General features: G+C 42.6%; 2 protein-coding genes across 2 annotated transcripts; one reads left to right on the forward strand and one right to left on the reverse strand.

Annotated features, from left to right (window-relative positions):
* Positions 1-29: 29 nt before the first annotated feature.
* LOC108085453 (uncharacterized) lies at positions 30-21,449 on the forward strand. The gene is made up of 6 exons (XM_017182065.3): positions 30-123; positions 473-612; positions 14,549-16,387; positions 16,446-16,685; positions 20,036-20,173; positions 20,239-21,449. The coding sequence occupies exons 3-6, from the start codon at positions 15,175-15,177 to the stop codon at positions 20,517-20,519; spliced, it is 1,872 nt and encodes a 623-aa protein (XP_017037554.1). The 5' UTR covers positions 30-123; positions 473-612; positions 14,549-15,174; the 3' UTR covers positions 20,520-21,449.
* Nasp (Nuclear autoantigenic sperm protein) lies at positions 16,775-23,249 on the reverse strand. The gene is made up of 5 exons (XM_017182067.2): positions 23,087-23,249; positions 18,448-18,804; positions 17,777-18,384; positions 17,429-17,706; positions 16,775-17,368 (listed from the first exon to the last, which is right to left on the reverse strand). The coding sequence occupies exons 2-5, from the start codon at positions 18,774-18,776 to the stop codon at positions 17,087-17,089; spliced, it is 1,497 nt and encodes a 498-aa protein (XP_017037556.1). The 5' UTR covers positions 18,777-18,804; positions 23,087-23,249; the 3' UTR covers positions 16,775-17,086.
* Between the last annotated feature and the right edge of the window lie 178 nt (positions 23,250-23,427).

A 23,427-nucleotide genomic window follows, 5' to 3' on the forward strand; every position in this document is an offset into this window, starting at 1 on the left:
GTCCTCGGCTTTCGAGCGTTACAGTCGCGAGTTCGGATCGAAAAGGACACTGGGCCCGCGCCTTGCGTTTCAAGTGGTACCAACAACAAAAAGGCCTCAGCCTTACAGCCAATGCTAGAAAGTGTTAGTGTTATTTGCGCTTGCTTTTAGCCAAGTCGGCAGGCAGGCAGGCAGACAGGCAACGGCAGCAGGCGGAAGAGCCAGTGTTGTGTAATCCAGCGACGGAGTTTCCCCAGCATTTCGATCATTATTTGAAGTGACTTTAACTTAAATCATAGCGAGCTTACGTTCTCTTACGCTTTTGGGTGACACACATTTTGTTGCCAGAGTTGTTAGTAGAGTAGTTGCGTTGGCCCTTTGTGTGTGTGTGTGCCTAATGGCCTTGATGTCGCCGTCGCCGAGTCTGAGTGCTGCCACCCCCAACAGTTTGTCGCCAATTAAAATGTGTGCTCTTTGATGTTTTTTATTGCAGAATACAACAAACAACCCAATAAATAAAAAATACAAAACGAACTGAACCAAACTACACAGGTCAGCGGTTGAATAATGAGAAATAATCAAAGGCAAGGCGCAATGCTCAAATGAACAACAGCCGTCGCAAGAGTCCAAATCGTAAGCGAAAGGCGACCGAAATTTGTAGCATACTTTTTTGGGTTTACGTCATGTTTGTCTACGCGAACCGCCATTTGTGTTTGTGTGTTTGAGTTCGCTGCTGCCGCCACACGCTCACACACACACTCACGCCCCTATATATATATATATATATGTATTCGCATCCGCCATTATGTCGCTTGTATTCGTGCCTGTGTTTGTGCCTGCATCGGTGTCCGTGACCAAGAATGCATGCCAAACCAAGTCCTGAGTCCTGAGTCCTGAGTCCCGAGTCCTCAATCATCGACTGTCCAATTCCTAGCCGCGAGGCTAATTAGCCGCAGGTAGCAGACTGCAGGTGCTTGTGCCGTTCTACGTAAGTCCGTCTCCTTGTGCATTTAATAACTAACATAACATAAATACATGAAAACATAAGTGCCCAATTAGTATTAAATACCTCTGAGAACACTCTCTTTTGTGAAGTCTCCGTTTCTTACAAAATTCCAGTCATTCACCCATAAGCATATCCTTTCACATCCCTTCAAACCCAACACTCAAATACAGTATCTGACACTTGAGCTTAACTAGGGAATGCAAATGAATTTAAATGCATGTTTTTCCATGTTAAAGTTGAATGTGATCTAGATTTAATATTTAATTTACTGCCTTAAGAATTTATAATTATTTTATTTGGTTGAAAATTAATAATTTCTAACTTAAGTGTTTGTGGAATTGCAAATTGCTTTCATTATTAAATATTCATTAGTCTTTTAATGGAAATCGTTTAATTTGTATTACATTTGCGAGTTATCTTCATAATTAAACTGTTGCTATTTATTATAAAATCTCCTGTACACTTTATTTTATATTTCTCTATTGACAATCTAACCCTGAATAAATTACACACAACTGGATAACTACTTAATATTAATTGCCATAGACTGAGCCTTATGAAATTCCATCAAATTCAACTGCAGACTGCTGTAATTTCCTGCACCTATTTATAAATATGAATATTTAAACACCTTCCGTTTCCCAAAAACATTTCGATTTCATTTCGATTTGGCCTTTTCCGCTTCATGTCATCCTGCCAGTGATGGGACGACCGACATTAGCGCCTGGTTCTCGAGAGCTCTATAAATAAATGAGGGTTACCAGCGAATAAGTCGCTGGGAGTGGGTGGTGCTGGAACCCTGGCGATGGCATTTCCATGTCCTGCATGTCGTTACGCCCCCACCGTCCGCGAGTGAGGATTACTCATACGTCGTTTAATATGAAAATATAATTCGCTTTTTGTTGTTCCATGTCGCCTGTCCCCCCGCTCATGGCCGGCATGCGTGTGGCCAAGAGATATGGCCACGCGTGTTGTATCCCGCTCAGGCATCAGCCATCAGGCTCCATGCCACAGGGCACACAGGGCACAAGGACCGCAATCAGCTAAGCAAACGCGTCAAATGCATGCATTTTCCAGCTGGCAAGCGACAAGCTCTTGATAGAGCAATGACAAAGGGAACATCGCGGAGAGCTAAATACCCTGAAAATAAAGGTTTTCTTTGTATTTTGATTGAAAATAACTTTAAAGATTTTCCTTATATTTTTCAGTAATTTCAAAGATTTAAAATTGCTTTAAATTATATTTAAAAAGTTCATTAAAGTTTCGAACAAAACTCCTCGATATTTTTATGCTCAAAAAAGCCTTAATTATACTAATAAAGCCAACTATTATCCAGCTCTTTGGTTCCAAATTAATTAGTGTCGCTGTCTAAAGAGTATCTTAACTAACAAAATGCATTTTCCGGCTCGCCGCTGACAAGCATGTTAATTTGCATAAATGACACATGAGCTGCACTCGAGTTAGGAGGGCGCACAGGACGATGTGTGCATATGTCAGCTTTCCGCGCTGAAAAATGTTTTCCCAGACATAACAAGCATTTGAAGCGACACACATAGGAAAGATACCCAATAAATTTTCTTGATCCTATTGCCGGAAGCTTAGTCCGTGTCGCCGTTCGGCGATAACATTGATTGGGAATCTCGCATTTCGACATTTCCACATCGAGCATCCTACGACATCGAGTGGCGGGGAATTCCGAGCAGGTGCAATGACTACAATGCAATTGCCTCACACCAACACACATCGATTCTATTCAGGGAACAAGCAATGTCAATCTGGCAGGATGTCATACGGCCACCTGCCACCTTCTCTGGCGTTGCCTCCCACTGATGACAGAGAGTTTTCCTTGGAAAAAAAAGGGGAAAAATCGAAGCGTTTGACATGTGACCAACATGAGTCTAGAGAGTTGTCCTTAGTTTCTATTTGTGGTAGAATGTGTGGGGAGCAAGGATTGAATGCCAACAGCCAGGTGGGAAACCTAGAGGCCACCTTAGACATTGAACCCAGAATATCACACTCTCGGAACACATATTTCTAAATGCAGTGTTTTTGTGTGAAAGAGAGATCTTGTGCTTTTATCACAAAATGCTTTTAATTTACAAGGCGAGAGTATTAAAGTCACGTGCAAGAGATGCCCAAACAATTTAAAATAAATTTAAAGGGCACCCTAAAGTTTTCTACAAATCTAATGGGCAATTTTTTGAAGACCTTTTCAATTGATTAAATAAATAATAAACTACAAAAACTGATCAAGACGTAAACTTTTCTTTTCTATGCAGTCCCAGCTTTGTGCAACTTTGAAAATGAAATGAAAACCTCTGTTGGAACCAGGGAATCCTTTTATGGACACTAGCATATAGCCAGCGGCAAGGATGCAGGTCCCGGCTATGTAGTGTGTAGCATGCATTGTGTTGGTAGAGCCACACATCTGAAAACTAAGAATTGAGAACCGAGCACCAAGCACCGAGTGCCGAGTGAGCTGGCAACTTTTGTTGACGGCCTCCCGGCCTCCATTGTCAGCCATTGTTTGACTCGCCGGCCTTGTGCTCCATTTCACACAGCCGAGCAGAGCCACATCACAATATTGTTTAGTTATAGTTTGTTTCCCTTTGCCGGCGGCGTTTATTGTTCACTGTCATAGGTTGACTTTGTTTGCTGGCAAAGTGTTGCCTGGGCTCCAAATAAGCGCGCTATAAATAAATTAGCCACAAATCACTCGGTTTAAACGTGGCTAACAGTGTGTGTGTTCGAAGGCGGCCCTAACGACGATAGGCAGTATTTAGGCATAATCATAAATAATCATTTCATGTTGGCAAACTTTTGATTTATTGCACAGCATTGTTGTATGACATGAAAACAGCAACAAAGAGTCCCAAAAACAAGGCCTGTAATTGCTGTCAGCGGGGGAGGAACTGTAGGGGAGACGCTGGTTGGTTTAGGCCATGGCCAAGTCAACAAAATATGGCCGCTCTTCCTTTTATTCTCTCAGATTTTTTAAGGCTGCCCCCTGTCGCTTTTTTTCTCTACATGTTCTTAGAATGTATACGTATTAAAATTTTGGCAAGACATGCGACATTTCAAGCCCTAATTTGAGAGCACTCGCTGACGATAACAGCAACAACAATAACAATGCTGAACTTTTCATTATGCAAAGTGAGCAAAGTGGCATTAATAATTCCGGCAAGAAGCAGAAAATGAAGGAGCCGAAACAGCCAAAGATAAAGACGTAAATATATATACAGGAATATCAATTTGCGATATCAAATTATGGCCACTCAGCGGCGTGGGTGTGGCCTTATTAAAGGCCAAAGACTCATTTGGCCTGGGGGAATGCCTTAAAGACATCGGAGTTATGAACTTTGGGTCAGAGTTCAAGGTACCCCCGAAGAATCTGAAGGGATGATTGGGCAGAAGATGGGGAAAAATATGCATTAGCAATCAATTAGCTAATTTGAGCGACTCTAAAGGATATTATTTGAAAGGGAAAATGCATTCTGCAGCAAGGTAACCTTTCAACGATTTCCACCCAATACTTTTTCCTCTAATTCATCTCGTTATTTTCCTACCCATACCCCATTTCTTTACATTACAGCGAAGCTCATTTAGCTGACTTTTCCTGGAAGCGAAAACTTTTTTTCCTTTTGCCATTATATCTCCTGTGTACTTGTTATTTTTACGTTGGAAAAATAAGAAACTTTTCGGGGCAACGCTCAATTGAAATTCGCATTCGGAAAATTGGCAAAAACAAGTGGCTGAAATTCAATATAATTGTACAGACACACTCACGCATATTACATTGCTCGGTGGAAAGCCGAGGAAAAGTTTTGCGGCTTGAAAAATGAGCACAAACAGTTGCTGCTGGCTGACCTGCTTGGCAATATTGCTCGAAGCCGGCCAAAGGCTCCGAGGACTTGATAAATGGCCTGATTTGACTTTCGACTCGTAAACACACATACACACACAGCCGCAGCACACCCACTTGAGGGACAAACAAACAAACACACACTTATCCTGGAGTTCACAGTCGGTTATCTTAAATGCTACAAGTGCCAAGTGCCAATGCCAGTTGCCTTCCCTGGGCAATTGATTGAGAACACTGTCCCGCCTTTCAATTGATGGTCGGACGTTTGTATTTCAGGCTCTTTGCACCGTTTTCCTTCGTCCGATCGGAACATATTGAATAATGCGGCCAAAGCAAATAACAAATATATGCACATTACGTATACGCCCCGTTGACGGCGCAAAATAAACTCAATTGCCGTGCGAATGGCTTAAATATTTAATTGCATTTCGTTTGGCTTTCGGGTATGGAATGAGCTAATTGTTGTATGTGGTGTGCCATTTAAAATTAAATTGTTTCCCGCCAAGCTTAATAGGTTCTTTATTTCCATTATCCACATTAAGGCGAATGACAGCGAAAATCAAAGCGATGACATAATACTTTCAACTTCAATCTCGTTCTGGCAAAAAGTTTAAAGTATTCATAAAATGTTTCAGCTGGGTCAGGTTCTTTTTATTTGCGGGCAATATTAGAAATGATAAGGGAACATATATATTTTACTTTAAACTTGAACAATTTAGATACCACCCATGTATGATGTTTTTAAACCCTCTATAACATTTCATATAATATTTAAGCTTGCACAACTTATACTCTATTATACCAAAAAAATCACAGTATCTGAAAAATCTCAGATAACAGAAAATGTAGTTGTTTGTACCCATTAGGGAAATATTGTATTATCCCAATACTATAATTGCAGTTGCATTTTATTTTACGTAAATTGCTTTTATCATCACAATTAATATTGTTTTATTAATGTCAGTTTTTATATCTGTTTGACAGATCTCCTCTATGTTCATACCATATTTTTTGATTCGTTAATGTTATGTGCAATTATTTAAACCATCTGTTTTAATGATTTTAATTACCTCACAAAGTGAATATAAAATTGTAAGTCATTAAAACATGAAAAAATCTGGTTGCCAAGTCCTCTCTTGGGACATCATCAATTGACTGTTTCGCCATATATAGACACCACCATCGATTTGTTCCAACTGGCAAACCGCAACTCTCGACTATTAAATAATTAAGGCTTGACGTCAATGCAGTTGCGGTATTCACGCACACACAAACTGGCCCCTTTGTTGAGGATATTTGGCCCCGCAAGACATGCAAACATTTCTCTGATGTTTCCACTTGATTTGCCGCAAAACGAAGAACGTAAAACGAAAAACCAACGAAAATGTAGATGTTAAAATGACACACGCATCGGAGGCCGTACCCCTTTCGGTTGGGAATTTCATTTCATTTTGTAATTTTCGAAATGCATTCGAGTGCACGCAAATGTCAGGGTGAGCTGTCAGGACATGACTTCAAGTTATGACTTTCGCCTCAACAAGTTCGGAAATTATGCAAATTTATTCGGCCCACGGAGCCATTTAATTATTGTCTCGGCGGCGAGTGGAAAACTTTCAATTGCGACTTGGATTTATGGCCACGGGACAGGCGAGACGTTCATGCGAAATAGTAGATCGATTTTTGGGAGATTATAAAGATTTTCCTCGCCATTGAGTTCAATAGATATACAATTATATTGACTGGTTTTTCGTGGAAAACTAACTACTACAACTTATCACAAAGTTTTTGGCATGTGTGGCGTATACGTAATACGTTTAATGAGTAGCTGCTACTGCCAAAGAACTTGGCTGGCAAAAGACTTTGCCTTGACCGAGTTCAACGGAAAAAGTCAGGAAAAAGGAAATACAACAATATATACATATATATATATACTTTAAGCAATCACTTGCTGGTTGAAAAACAAAAGATATACTCAAAACAAATGGATGAAATGGATTTGATCCCGTAATCTCATAAATAAATCTACTACAATTGTCAGTCGAATGGGTTTAGCATGGTAAATTGTTAAATTTGCTGTAAAGGGATAACGTTTTGAATATGAAATGAAGTACGTACACACATGGAGACCGAAACGACACTTTCGCTCTTGGATCGTGAGGGCGGAAATATGAATATTAATGTTCAATAAACATGGTAAGCCATTCATATTCATGTTAGACACGTTCCCACACTCACCCATATTTTCAATATTCAAAGCTGCTTGAGATGGATATAAAAAGAGAGAGAGTTGGAAAGTAACTTTAGAAAATGGTAATTATCGAGGATAACATGTCGTATACGCAATATATTGAACTTTATCGCTTACAGTGATTTTTCTTTGGGTTTAGAGAATCTTTAAAGCTTACAAGCTATGTTAAGTATAAATATAAATTGAGTTTTAATCAAAAATCAATTTAGAATAAGGTTTATCATAAAGATTTCTAATATAGACTTGTTCAAGGAAAATTCTATACTACATAATTAATTATCTATTTAAAAATATCCAGCAGTACTTCAATTATTAAATTATATTTTCATGTAGTTTTAACTTTTCCTAAACCAGTTTTCTTATTAATATATGCTTTATGAGAGTTTATTTCCAAAACAGCACTAGACCATAAACGTCAAATGGCAGCCTCAGAGAGGGAGAGGGCAGGGGTGGGCACTGAAAATGCTAAGTGGCTAACCACATACTTACAGGGTACTTTCTCGAAGTGGGCGTGTCCGCCTGGAGTGCTGAAGTGGGCGGGGTCACGGGACAATTCATATTTCAAGGGATTAGGGTCCTAAGTCAACTGCGAAATTGCTTGCCGCCATCGATTTCCTTACGATGAAAATGAAAATGAAAATGAAAATGAAGAGAAGCCCGAGAACAGGGAAAACAAAATTTCTGCTGCATCATTTGCTGGCGCTGGCTGAAATATTTATATTCAATTTGACATTTTCGAGCGACGTGGCCTTGGACGAAAACTCGTTGGGTAACTGGCTCAAAGGAGGCAGCTGGGCTACGGTCTAATCCTGGCCAGAGTAACGAGGGTATGCACAGTGCCTAGAGAAAGTTATTCTTATTTTTAAGAAATCGTTAAACAAAAAACCGAACAGCTTTAAATTCTGTATTCTTTAAGGATTTTTAAAATAATTAAGGCCTAAAAATAAGAACCAACGAGTATCATAATTGAGGAATTCCATTGAAACCCCACTCTGATTGACATAGAGGCACTAGCTGGCATCTCTGCCGCTTATGTGCCGGCAAAAACAAAGTGGAGGACACAGCCAGGGGCAGGACTCAGCCCCACACACCCCTCCTTCACAGCTTAAGTGTGTGTGTGTAATGTGGGTGCCGACATGATGATGCCGGTGCCAGGCCGCCTTGGCATGTCTTGACGATTGCCCCATACATTTTTTAGATTGACCCGAATAGCAGAAGCCTTTGACATCATCGCAGGCACACGCTCCAGCTCCGGCTCTGGCCTGGGCTCTTTGCACCCACTTTGCTTGCCGTATTGACAAAACTATTCCTCAGCAAAGTTGCGCAAAGAGAAAAGTTTAAGTGATGGGTAAAAGTTTTACTCCGAAACTTGTGGGGTTTCACGCAGACACCTTGCCTTGACCCTTGGCCCCCAGGATCGCCATGAACTCTAATGAGGCCGGAATTGTCGCCGGCCCCTGAGCTCCTTATCAGCTTACGTCGCCCAGGAGTCGAGAGGAAGAACGGTGTAAGTACGACTTCCGCCAGGGCAAACAATATGAATTCAATTTATGCATTTCTGGCGCTCATAAAAATATTCTCGTTAAGCAAAGTTTGGCAAACTTTACGACTTTGGCCTTGAGGTTTTGCGCCCCAGACAGACAGTGAAGAATCGCCGGGAAAATGTAATCTAGCAGGCGCCCCGAAAGTTATAAATAACCGTGGGGTGGCCAGGAAAAACCGAGGAGAAAATTCCCGGCAGGCTGCGCCCTTGAATGCATTTAAACTTACTATTCTCAGAATAGAGTTAGCCCAGATTGCGTATACGCCGTGTTGGCCGCGCACAATGACAACGAAAGTGAAGCTACAGGCCACCGGGCAACTGGCCAAATCTCGGCCGGAAAACTGGGCCAATGTGAGTTGGGAATTGCCACAAACTAATCCCGGCAATCATGAAATGCAGCAATAATGCAGCCTGCAATTAGGACGGGATTTACCGCAAATGCTCCCCCACACATATGAACCCCAATGCAACCACTTTTGAATAAATTAAATGCTGACCTCTGCCAGATCCCGACACTGTTTATGGGGCCGAGCATGAAATTTCATATTAACAGGGCCGCCGGCCAGGAGACGGGAGACACATTTGCGTTTTCCCTGCATGTTGGCATTTTACAAAATTAACTGCTTTTATCTAGTTCTTCTCCAGGCCAGTCGCAGCCACACACATACACATGACAGCCCCATTAATTTTTGTGCCAGAGTCGGGTTTCTGTGTCACTCGAGCCGCCCGCTTCCACACGAACCGATGTCGGTGGGGACAGCCAGACAGACAGAGTAGTAATGGACGTTGCTAAATTATACATATGTGCGCCAAGGAATGAATTAATGACGACGCCGGGAATACCAATATTTAAGTGCAAGTTTGTCCCCATTATTATATAATTGCTTTCGAACCCTGAAGCCTAATGAATTGTGTCGAGGTTGTATGTTTTGTATGACTGAAAAGATTTTAACTCATCAAGCAAGCTTTCATCCGTTTAATGGAAATATCTAGCTTAAATTTGAAGCTTAAAGGTAAATACCAACGTATTCCCCGGGGGAATCTTCCAGCACTTATATTCAATTTAACGCAATTTTCTCTGCGGTAACAGATGCTCTGTTTTACACCCACAACACTCCCCCGAGGTGTGATTTATGCGCATAATTAGCCAGAAATTGCATAAGATTAGTTTTAATTAGTTGGAGCAACTTTTGTGCAGAGCAGCCACAGCCAAAAATGCTAAATAAATAACTTGACTGCAGTTGAGCCGTAGCCAAAAGCCAAGAAACTTCCACATCCGGCGTCGCTGCGTGAGCAGCAAGGACTCTTCCACTCCTCTACACGGCTAAAGTGCAAGGAGCCTTCGGCGAAGGAAATAAACAAAAACTTTATCGCTCGAAGCCCGAAAAAGCAGCCAACATTTTCTCACTTGTGGTTGGCTCTCCATCAGAGATGGTGAGAAATACATTATTGTTATAAAGATTTATTCCATTTTTCTCAACTTTCTAAACTAAGCTTTAACAGAGCTTTTGTAGCCCAAATTTCATAAGTAAAGTTAAGCATTATTTCATTGATTTATACCTTTCAATAAATGATATATCTTTAAGAAAAGCTGACAATTGGCATCACTACTGGCTGTAGCCTTGGTAGTTGCTACAGCTCTGGCTTCGTCTGTGGCCAAATGTTCGCGCATTATTTTTCATTTGCATTGCGTCATTTGTACAGCGAGGGAGGTGACTCAAGGAAGGGAGGCTCACCAGCAGGAGTGCTCCAAGAACCACTGTCTGCTCGGACTGCTAATTTATGGTGACCCCTTTAGGGGTGGAGTTCCTCGTTCTACGTGGCTGTTGCTCTTCGTCCGCCGTAGTTGATTGCCAAGGCGACCACGAAACGTTGCCCGGGCAACAAATAAAAATACAGAAAACAAAAACAAAAATAAAAACAACTATAAGTTTTTCACATATATTTTAAAGTGTTTGGTGTACACGTAATCGAGAGGTGTTTTTAATTGCCGGTATAACAAATATACAGACATTTCCACTCCCACGATAATTGTTGCTGTGAAAATGTAGTGTGAAATATGGCAAAAGCGTTTGGGTTTTTGTTTCGTATACATAATTTCGCCTTATAAAATAACTTAATTATTTAAATAAGGAATTATAATAATGTATGTTGTTTTAAATATATTTTACAGTGATGATTTTAATCAATTAAGAAATTCATTTCACTTTGTAAAATCTTCTTTATAACAATAAAAATTGCAGAAATTCCCACTCTTATAAAGATATAAAATAGTACAATTAAATTCTTGGCATTTTCTAAATAAAATAACCTTTCTTATATTTTTTTAATTAGCTTTTTTTGGTCCCTTCACTCTTTGTTGCAATTTCAAAAGCGATTTGGCTGTCCGCCAGCAAAGTCTTCCCTTTGTATGTGCACCATATAAACGGACTTTAAAGCCAATACCCGTTTTTATGGAAAACTTTCGACTGGGAAAATATTTGCCAAAGTTTGCCTGAAGAAGACTACTTTCTTGTTCGTCTTTTAGTCGTTAGAAGTGTAAACAGCGTCGAGGCTTGCTCCACAACTATGGCAACTATAGCCGCCTCTTGTGGCAAGCTGCATACATACACACACACAGAGACGCGGTCCACGAGGACCCCATTTCCTTCTCACCCGATCCTTCCTCCCCGCCAAGTATCCATGTTTGGTCGCTGCACTTTTCGCCAACTTTTGTAAAGCACTCACGTACGCACAGGGCTGCAGCGGCGATGCATGTGAGCGTGCGAAACGTGCTGGTTGCCAATTGTATTGCGTAAGTGTGCGGCATTGGGGACACTGCACTGAGAGAAAATATTTCATAAATTGGTAGAGATTTAAGGATTTTTTTAAAGTGAAACTTAAACGTTTTGAACTGCTCAAGGATACCAGAAAAAAATTTAAAAGATCGGAGAAACCTTAAATAAAAGGTATGGCACGGAAATAATGTACTTTTTGAATACAAATTCTTTAGGTGCTACAAATCAGTTTAAATACAAAGTGCATTTCCAGTATTTTCAGAACACTCTACAAATTTCAAATCATTTAAAACTAAACCGTTAAAAAAACTATATGTATATACCATGAAAATTGTATACTTTTTTCTCTCTGCTTGAGAATTTCCAAGTCCTGAGGTCTGGAAAGGCAGTCAGACTTTGAAAGGAAGTGCTGAACCGACTGTCAAGTGGCGAACTCATGGCGTAATCAAATTATTTCCATGCCCGAGCCTGCCGGCCCGAATCCTGGGCTTACGGAGGTCATCATGTGTGTTAATTAATTCCAGATGCTCAATGCTCCGGCTCTGACCCACTGACCAGACAGGCATCAGGAGGCGCGCGTGTGTGTCCACTGATCAATTATGCTAACGAGCGGCAGCAACAGTTTCGCCCTCTCCTATTTTGTTGGCATTAAAAATTGAGCAGCCTAGAGCAAATGTGAGCGGGAATGACAGCAGAGACACGTGCCTGGCGACTAAAATCAGGCCAGGTGATGCCGGGAAGTCGGAATCCGTATCCGGATGACTTGCAAATGATTTTTTTCTTTGCTTAAATTCAAGGGAATGTTGTGTTTAAAGTGTGAGGAATACTTATAAGGAATTGCCACAGAAATCACTATGGTTTTGAAAGCCCCTAAGAATAGGTCTAGAAGTAAGCTTTAAAAACTTGCAGTATTTAAATGAAAAGTAATTTTTTAAGTATATTTTTCAAAGCCTTCTAATCCTGTTGCTCCCTTGTTATTTTACAACAGTGAATCTATTTCAACAATTGTCTCCTATAAAATGTAGAATGCTTTGTTTAAATTTAATTGAAAACAATTCTCGGTAAATAGAATATAAAATATTTATTTATTTACGGCAACCAGAGAATCCTCACTACAAAATGTATGCAAATAATTGTTTTTACCAGCTATAAAGCTGTTTAATTAAATTCACACAGCAATTTTCCACTGGCCAAACTTAAACGAAATTGGCCTAATTCCCTGGCACAAAGCAAACGAAAATGTTGAATTAAAATTAAAACTCATGCCGGCCACAAAGCAAAGACAATCCCAGCTGGCCGTCCGTCTGCCGACCACAAAAGAGTCCCTGGGAAAGGCTACCCAAACCGAACCGGCCGAAATGACATGCGGACTGTGGCCAGATGCGAAACTGGGTGAGAATGCGGTTGGCTTCTGGGCGCATAAACATTCGCATATGACTGCCGGCTGGCGGAGGAGGTTCTTCTAACGTTACGCTACACCTGCTGCACTCCGTAAGTGGCCGGCACAGGGAGCAAATTGAATTTGCCATGGGGGCGGATACGGAATGTACGGGGGGCAGCAACCGGGCCACCGGATATCCGCTGGGCGTTGAGGCGGCCTCATGTAATATGCAACAGCCATTCTCATTCTGCCCGGCGAACCACTGCTCTTCCGCTCTCGCTCGCCGGCCGTGTGGCCGGATTCAGGTCGCACCGAGCACAATTGAATCCTTCGACCATTCCATTCCACACAACCCATGCAGCGCCAATTCAAATTCCGCTGAATATTTTCCGACTGCAGTTACCAGCTATGGAATTAGATTAGATTAAGTCGGGACCGGAGGTCAAGTCTATTAGGAATTTTAAATGCAATTTGCGCTTATCAGGCGCGAATGGGTTCGTTGTTATTTCTCACAAAACTGAAGATAATTCTCATATACTTTAATCTGGATTAAAAATTAAAATGTGAATGGTAGTATCCTGAGAGGTATTATTATTTTTCACAAAGCCAACGAGAGATGAAAATTTGTTTCTATTTTGTTTGGGTATTTGCTAAAACATCCAACAACTACACGTGCATATCCACAATATTCTTTTGTATTTATATACACATAAATAATTTTAAGCAAAACAACTTGACAACTTAAGTCTTTGTTGTTTTGTTCTCTAACTTGTTAGCATGGCTTTCCAATTAAAAAAGTTAGTTTAATCTTTTATAACACAAACTTTTCTCAGTTTAAATCGACCACAATTGTATCAACATTTTTAATTTATAAATAAAATGTACTACTTTATAGAAGACTCTGAATTTGTATTCAATATCAAGCCAGCTTGATTTAAATTGAAAATTCGAACATTTCACACATTTCTAGTCAAGGACAAAGATACCTGTATCCCAAGGGAAGCTTATCTTCCTCAGCAGTAAAATGTATTACACAAAAGCCAATCAGGGGATAATTTATGCTCATTAATGTCGAATGTTGTGTAAAATATGATAAGAGGTCCATAAAAATCGGTATAAATACATTGACCATTTACTTAATACAAATACATAAAATATCTGGGAGCCTTTGTTTTGAATTTGCTTTTTTTTTACCCGTTAAACACTTTATCGATTATGATTACGATTTATTATATTTATTTAAAAATATATCTCTTTTTTAATGTCTACTGTAATTATCAATATCTAAAGAGTAATACATAATATCAAGGGGTTTGAAATTTCTTAAAAAGTAGTCCACTGTTACATCATAAAATAACAACTTTACTGAAAATTTCTACCTTAAATATTGCATGGCATGCTTTTGACAACTTTTTAAGATATTTGAAAATCTCAAAACTCTTTGAATACATTTAAAGTCTGTTCTGAACTTCTGAAATCATGATCTACTTCGATGTGTTTGTTTTAATTTCCTGTACAATTTATAATCAGATGGCACTCTAGTGGCTTTTGTGCACCTTAGATCGTACTTACTGTATGCAGTTGTTAACATTATCCTTATGTAGGTATTATATATGTAGCTCTCCGCACTTTTTTTAGATGATTGCTTTTCGTATACTCTTCGTATCTCTGCAGCATCGACTCTCCTCCTGCGTTCTCTTCTTCAAACTCATGTTGTACATTTGTTTTCTTCTACTTTCTTTCTTTTTATAGCTTCAAGCTAAGCAATAAATAAAAAAAACAAACGTAGTAAATGAACAAACGAATAAGAGCAACTAAAATCCAAATCAAAATCAAAACAAGACATACATAATATGTAAATTGGTGTGCAATAAACAAACAGAAAACAAAAAGGGTTGCCGCTGCAAACAACAACAATAACAACCAATACAACAACAGCAACAAACAGCAAAGCAACAACAACAACAACCAGTATAACTATAAACAACAACAGAGTTACAGCAACAAAGAACAAGAACAACAACCAACAGCTCTGCTAGTAGATACAAATACTTAATGTAATATTTAACATTTTTATTGTCGAGGCACCCAAAGCAAAGTTGCATATTTTGCATAGTAGACTCTTAGGCGCCGCACACAAAACCAAAACCAAAACCAATACCAATACCAAAAACACAACAACAACAGCATCAACATCAAGTGCAACATCTGCAAGCAGAGCAATCTGCATACAAAGCAACAACATCCATCCGAATCCGCAAACAAGAACATCCGCAATCCAAGCAATTCAGACAACCACCATCGCCTCCTCCACCACCACCACGAACCACATGAGCCTGAACAAGATCAAGAAGCGGGACGCGAGCGACTTATGACTGATGCGCTCCAAGGGCAACGTCGGCGTCGTCAACGTCGGCGTCGCCGTTGGCAGTGGCAGCCGGTACAAGGTAACGGCCCGCTGTGTCCCGGAGGTGAGCATCACCTCGCCAACGAGCGCTGGATTAGCCGGATCCGCCGGTCATCAGCCGGCCATCCAGCCGAAGCACTTTGCCCTGCTGCGCAGTCGCTCGCAACCGTCGCCGCCGACGTCTAACAGCCTTTTCTCCACGCCTCCAGGCGGCGCCACTCTGGTCGAGGAGGAGGATTTCAGCTTGGCCAGCGGCAGTGGTTCGGCAGGGGCCAAGAACGTGCTCCAGCGCCAGCTGGCCACCACCGTCCAGCAGGAGGATCCGGAACTGGACCACATTGCGCAGGATCCGCACAGCAAGTTGCCCGAGGCCGGTGAGCCGCCGAATGAGCTGACTCCCTTGGTGGAGGAACCCGGCTTCGTTGCGCCCGCCACCTCAACCACTCGTTATAGCCACAACTCGAAGACCACCCGCTCCTGGCCAGTGATCTACCGCAATCCGCATCACTGCGATTACGAGGCGCTCTACGTCCAACAGCAGCAGCAGCAGCAGAGCTTCAAGCAAAACTGCTACTCCAACCAGTTCAAGCAGTCGATCGTCTACTCCAGCAGCAATGAGGAGCTGCCCGGCGCAGAGCAGCAGCCGGTAGCAGCCTCGAGCTCCGACAACCGCCAGACCACTTGCTACTACTTCGCCCCCAGCCGGCACAACAGCATTTATGAGCACCCCTCCTCGGTGGTCGGGGGATCCCTGCAGTTCGATAATCCAACCACCACCCAAGCAGCGGCAGCGGCGGCCGTCGAGAGCCTGAGGCGGAGCAACAGCATCCTGTTGCGCCAGAATAGCTGCGCCAAAGTCATCCAGCGGCGCGGCAGTGGTAGTGGATCGCCCACCTCGTTGGGCTCGCAGATGGAGGGACTGGGCATGGGCATGGGCGGCGGAGGAGCGGGCAGCGCCTGCTGTTCCACCTGCTGCATGGGTCCGCCGCCTGTGCTCTTTTTGTTTGTCACCCTGCTGATGACCACCAGCGCCACGGCGATGCTGTGTGCAGCCATCATGACCGACCACTGGGAGCACGTGACGTGGGACCGCAACAGCCTCGATCGTTACTCGAATCGATCGGGTCTGCACCTGGAATGGCTCCTGGATGACCAGGTGGCCATGCTCAAGCCGGACAAGAGGGGTGAGTGAGGCATTGCTAACTAAGTATTCAGAGTAATGCTGACCTTTTTTTCCCACAGCCGATCATCGTTTCCGGCGCGACTCTGTGTTCCTGGTGCCCATGCACGGCGGCATCTGGACGCTGTGCATCGACCTGCCCATGCAGCAACTGCAGGAGCTTCGTCGTAATCCAAAGTTTCCGCGCGGTGCGCCACCGTGTGTCAACTACCTGGCCGGCTCCATGGAGAATGCTCGCGGAGAGGAGCAGCGCAACGACTGGCAGCACAGTGAGTCACAGGTCACTCTGCAGCCGCATCTGAGTACGTATCCTGGGGGCAATCCGAGCGTGAATCCCTCTCCAAATCCACTTCTCTCTCTCTCTCCGTCCCCACACTCTCTCACACGTAACTTCTTGAGGCAATTTCCCGTATATTTCTGCTTTCCTTAATCGTTTCGTTTCTTCGTTTAATACAAAAACATTATTTTATATACTTTACGCACTTAGCACTAATTGTGATTGTTACCTTACAGACTTATAGAGAATTTTGGTAGAAAACAGCAAACAAATAGCATAAATATGTAGGAGCGAGGGACAGGACAGTTGGTTGAATGCATGTGATTGGCATTAAGTAGCTGATGTGTGGCATGTTTGTGTTTGTGTTAGGGGCGTGGTTGTGGTTATGAGTGGGTGTGCCACCGCTGGGCAACTGGAATGTCCGCCCTAGACGGCGGGTCGCTTGGCCGGCGAGCATAGGGCCTCGGCCTCCGAGCTGGGCTCCTCGGGCTTCTTGCGCTTGATCAGATGGGTGATGTCCGTGGGCTTGGCCGAGCTGCTGCTAATGGCCGGCGAGGAGCCGGCTGCTTTAGCGCCGCCACTGGTGGAGGATGACGACGAGCTGGCTGCACCATTGGTGGATGTGGACGAGGAAGAGGCGGCGGCAGCATCGTCACTGCTCACCGGCCTTATGTAGCTGTCCAGGGCAGCGCGCACCTCGGCAATTGTCTAAATGAGAAATAGGAAACGTCAACTAAAGTTAACCAAATGAAAATGTCAAAAACGAACCTGAGCCTGCATCTCCTCAATTTCCTGTATCTTGGCCAGAATCTCCTGTTTGGTCTCCTCCAGGTCCAGCATATTGTTCCTGTCGCGCTCACTGGGCTCGTCCTTGGCCTTAATCTCGGCTATCTCCTCTTCGATCAAAGTGCTGGAGTGTCGCAGGGCCGTGGCACCCTCCTTGTTCATCTGTTGCATCAGATAGGTCAACCCGATCTTGTAGTGCAGCTCGGCCAGGGCGCGTCGGTTCTTTGTGGGCAACTCGCCGTGGATTTTGAGGGCTTTCTCTGTTGTAATAGAGATTTACATTAGTTAGGAGACTTGACTTCAGGAGGTATATTTATCAACCCCACTCACCGTAATCTTCACGTGCCGGCTCGAGTATTCCATTTTCGAATTCGATGTTGGCCAGCTCCGTCTGAACTTCGGCCAGATATTGGAGACCACCGAGGCCTTGACGCGAGAAGATCCTGGCGGCTGTGCCAAGGATCTCCCAGGCCAGCTGAAGACTGCCACTGACTCCCTCTTCATCCTCGCCGCCCTCCTCTTCGCCGGTAGCTGCTGCTCCTGCCCCATTGGAGCAACTGGCTGTGACTTCGCCTCCATTCGATGTGCTCGGTCGTTCATCATCATTGACAGCAGTTGTTCCACCACCAATGCTGCTGCTGACCTCATTTACCTCAGTCGGTGCCTTCTTCTTGGCGTCCTCGCCATTTGGCTGGACCTGATCATCAGTGGAATCGGCCTCGTCGGATGTCTCCTTGACGCTGTCCAACTCCTTGCCATTTGTGCTGCTCGCTCCATTGGCGTCGGCCTCTCCCTTTTTGGCTTCCCCATCTTCGCCACCTTCTTCCTCTTCCTCGTCGTCGTCGTCTATGTCCTCGTCTTCCTCATCGGCGGCCTCATCAGGCACATCAATAACTTTATTTTCGTCCAAGGCCATGGCAATCAATGCCTTGCCATAGCTGCAATTCATTTTTTAGATATTAATAAATATAAAAAGACTTTAAGCTTCATCTCCTACTCACAGGAGCAGGGGCTGCCCCAGCTCATCGGCCAGATCCCCGTAGACCTCCGCGTATAGCTGGCACACTTGACTCAGATCGTCGGCCGCCTCATCGTAGCTCTTCACCAGGAAGTTGCGCGATCCCTGGCTAAACAGCTCCTTGGCCTTAAGTATTTTCTCGGCGCGTTCCTGCTCGACTTGGCCGGATGTTTCCTCGGTGGAAACGGCTGCCACCACCGGAACATTGTCGGGGGTTGTATCTGCGGCTACGGGCTCCACGGCCACAGGCTTTCTGGGTGAGGACATATCGGCAGCAGCCGTTGTAACAATAGCTTCGGCTTCAGCAGACATATTTTCCTTGGACAGTTAACAAAAAGAACTGAAACACGAAGGAAATAATTCAATATTTATTCAAACTTTGAGCTTAACTAATATAAATGAAGGTTGAAATTAAAGTTTTATAAACAGGAGCAGATACAATCGAAAGTTTTTTTCGAATATATATTATTTTAAATCTTTTATTTTTACAATCACCTGCTGATTTTCCCGCCATTCCACACCCACTTCCAAATCTCCTTTGTAGGTTTGAGCCCTAGACCGTCACTTTAGATGTGCATGTAGAAGGCCACAAGTATTTATTTTTCTCCACAATTTTTGATAAATCGCATTTGTACGCACCGCCACGAACCACGAGCTTAAAGCGCCGCCACCTCACCTCGATTCATTTCACGTGGCTTAAAATTTTAGCTTCAAGCTGTCGCACATTTCACAAGTCATTACCGCAAATCCCATTCGGAGCAGCTCCAAGATGTGGGCGCACCCACAAATCCCTGAAGCACATCAGATAAAAAACAAAAGCAAAGGACAGACGGCACCAACAATGGCTGGTGGCAGGAACAAGAATGTAGTGTCCTTGTGGCGACTATATAAAGTAATTACCACAGCAGCTAACCGAGCTTGCCTCCGGTTTTCTATATTGTCAATACCGGGTTGTTCTACTGCTCCCCCCACTGCAGTGGCCAGCCATGTCCCCACAGATGAAACATGTCCGTGTCGAGAGTTGCATGCTCACGATAGGAACTTCCGGAGGCAGGAAGGAATGGGATATAGGGCTTCCATATAGGTCACCGTGTGGTTTGGTTGCTTTTCTGCTGCCTCCCCTGACTGCGTTCTAAAATCGCAATTGCCACTTTGGCTTTTTATGCTGGTCCTGTGGCCCCATAGCTCCCAGCAGCGATTTAATTGCTGGAGTGTCTATTGGGTAATTGGTTTTACAGTTGCCCAGATTGTAAGCGGAAATTGGAAAGCCGCCGAACCACAATGGATTTTAAGGCAGCTATAGAAAATGCAATCAAGTAGGGATTCACGAAAATTCGAAATGGAGTTACAATTGCAAGTCTCTTGTAAATAAGTGTGATTAAGGCTACTATTATAGCTTTAGGAATATTTTAAATAAAGGCTAATTAATCATTTTACTCATAACTCAGCTTCCGCTTAGCATCCTATCTCCATCCCATCATCCTTTGTATATTATGTCCCAACATCTTCAGATTATTGTGACAATCTAAATAATATAATATTGTAATAACCTTTCGTATCTGCGCCCTTAGGAATGCAAAATCTCTCCATATCCTGCTCATTGGTCTGCCTGATTATCCTGGGCAGCGCTGCTCTAGTTGGAGCCTTCGGCGTCTGTCAACGCCAAATTAGCGCCATACTCATCACGGGTGTGATGTATCTACTGGCAGGTAAGTGAAACTAATTTCTCCATCTTGAAAATCATTTGAATTAACTCTCGTTTTTAATTTCCCAGCTCTGTTTGCTCTATTCACACTGATGATCATCCACTTTAAGCGGCAGCAAGGACGTCCCATGCTGGACAGTGACTACGATGGAACCGTTGATGGAATTGTGGCGCGACCGGGTGGTGTGGCCATCATGGCCAAGCCCCTTCTGGGTGCGCGCATCTTCCTTACCTCTTGGAGCCTTGACCTCGGCTGGGGTGGAGTGGTGCTGTGCGCCATTACATCCGTACTGTGGATCCTGCTATCAAAGATCATGCGCTACAACCCATTCTCGGCGCTCATGATTTAGCTAAACGCCTTGCCGCTCGGCGTATACGGAACCAGCTACGGCAGCCTGGGCAGCTGCGAAAGCTACGGCAGCTATGGGAGCACCCATACCCACAGCGGCACTAGTAGCGGCGGCAGCTCCAGCTTCCTTCTGGCGGCCGTTTCGTCGACGCGGCAAGCTGAGCACCGGGGCAAGGGCAAGTACATCCTATAAAAGACTCCTGCCCTGTGTCCTTGCTTTGCTAATCTCAACTAATTGGATTTTCCTCCTTTCACAACTTGTTTGGGATAAAGTACTGCCGGGGATCTCAAACAATTAAAATGTTGAAGCCTAAAACTAATATTTTATCTTTGAAATCTGATTTAAAAACAAAAAAGTATTGAACGTTTGAAATGCTCGGCGGCACACCCCTTATCTTTAGTCCCCATTAGTTAGCTGTGTTGGAAATGTACCAAACTCAAACTCAATTGCCTTGTTCTTGATATATACACACACAAATTATACAACTTATACTTAATATTTATGCCCATTCTTATTGTACGGTGTACTTAACTTAACTTAACTAACTTTACTTAACTTAGCCCAATTGTAAATTCAATTTACACTCTATCTTTACAAGTAAACCCTTTTGTATACATTCGATTTGACTCTTATTCTAAATACACCACACACTAATACTAGCTGCATGAGCATGAAACATGCGAAATGTGAGACATTATATACACGGAGGACGGAATCGGAATCGAAGTTCCGCAAAAGCTTTGGCTTTAAAGTGCTTTCTAGTAACAGTTCGCTTGCCTAGCATTAATCAAGCCCAGCTATGTAGGGTATGACGGTAGCTTCAAATTAGACAGACTAACTGGAGGAGTCCTGGCGGTGAATATACTGTAGAAGATGCTTATACTCTTGACCTACTTAGACCTATAGGATCTGCAACCATTCTAACATTACCATACCATCCAGTTGGTTAAGTAGAAATTTAGGAGCTTGTCAAGACAGCGTAACGAGGAATTGTAGAACTTTACCGAGTACTTTTAGAGCTCCAGCAGTACAGAGATCAGTGCTTTAGGACAAATGGTTTACAAAACTTATTGTACTTGTATAGAAGCCACAACAAACCAAACAAAATGCTAAAAGTATCAACATGTATTTTTATGCAAACGCTTTGCCTTAACGAAAAAAGAAACAAACAAACAAAAACAAAAAACACACAAAAACAAATAAGAATATTATTTAAATACAAGAAAATCATTTCTTTTAAAAAGTTTAGGACAAGTGTTTTGGTTTTTATGGTGTTCTTGTAAGTATGAAAAATTAGCAAATTATCTTTGATGTGTTTATAAAATTTAAATAAATAGGCTTCAAGATCAGAGACTCTTTTAACGTCACGAGTGAAAGTACTTTATGTACACCATTTTAATTTTATTTAAAAAATATATTACATATTATGGCTGATTATTATTTTTTCGAGTAAAGTTAAATTTGTTATCCTTTTTATTCTGTGTGTACGACCAACTTGATCTATAAATAGCCCATGGACACATTTATGAAATTTCATTTAGCATTCAATTCTGTAAAAATTGTATTGCAAATTTCTCGCTTGCAGGTTCATTAACATTTGCCAAGCTGCTGTGGAAACAAATTAAGCAAACATGCAAATGAACTCGCAAAAAAATTGGCAAAAACGAAGGCGACACTTTCGCGGTATAAAAAGTATAAGAGAGAGTGAAAAGGCAGAACGAGGATTCTAGCATAAGAAAAACAGAGCTGCTGAAATGAAAACCGGCCGCGGAAAAGCACCACATGTGTGCGAGCGCAAAACGCGCGCGCTCTAAACAATTACAAAATTCGCACACACAACGCTGCGAAGCAGCAACAATTTGAGATTACAAAACAACGCAAAAAGGTTCATTCACCTGTGTGTGCGTTGTGTCTGCTTTTCGCCGTTACGCGTTTATGCGATCGCAGATGTCGCAAAGAGTTGTCTTCGCGAAGTGATCTGCAATAATGTGTATTTGGTTTCTTTCTAATCTTGATTATTAATACCTGATCTTATGAATATAAAAATTCCAGACTTATTATTTATGTTTAACGCTTGCCGAGCGTTATTTTTAATTTTGAAAAAATGTAAAACCACGCAAGCCTAAATTATACATTGGATGCCGAGTTCCTTTTTATTCATATTGCAATTTTTTTTTATTTATTTGTTAACGAAAACCGTAGAATCAAATGTCGCATAAACATTTTGCAAAAACAGTACGCTGGTGTGCGTGTGCGATTGCCGCCATTCGCCCGCGGTAACAAACACACCAACACTAGCGTACACCAACACCGGCACAGGCAACACAATTGGCCATTTAGTTAGCGCAAATAACAAACGGCACGTTTCGCATATTTATAGCGAAACAGAAATTGCGACAATTAATTAATGTTTAGCACATACAACATAGTAGCAAAAGCAACGGCACAGACAAAACGGGTCAAAACGAAATTCGCAAATTCGCGTGTCTCTGGTTGCCCGCCTCTGTGTGTGTGCATGTGTATGTGCCTGCATCGGCATTTAGCCGTAAAAATGGTGGGAAACTTACTTATTTCTCGATTAGGAGTATTGCTCTCAAAGCAATGGTATGTCAAATCAATTGATTTTCTATAATCGTAACACTGTAAACACCGTAAAACAACGCAAATGCTACAAATTCGCAAATAAAACCGACGATCCCGCGAAATGCTGGAAGTTTTGCAATAGTGTGACCACGCTGCAGCGCCTGAATATGCTCGAAGCAGAATCGAGGAACGGTCACTCTATTTTGGGGACTGCCAACTTCACTGAAGTATCGAATGTGAAAATAGTGCGTTTCCACCACATTGAAGTTACGATATTTGGTCGTTTTCCATACGGCTCAATATATTGCTCATAAATCGCGGATAT

This window comes from Drosophila kikkawai, chromosome 3R (assembly GCF_030179895.1).
Source record: "Drosophila kikkawai strain 14028-0561.14 chromosome 3R, DkikHiC1v2, whole genome shotgun sequence".
Classification (NCBI taxonomy): Eukaryota; Metazoa; Arthropoda; class Insecta; order Diptera; family Drosophilidae; genus Drosophila; species Drosophila kikkawai.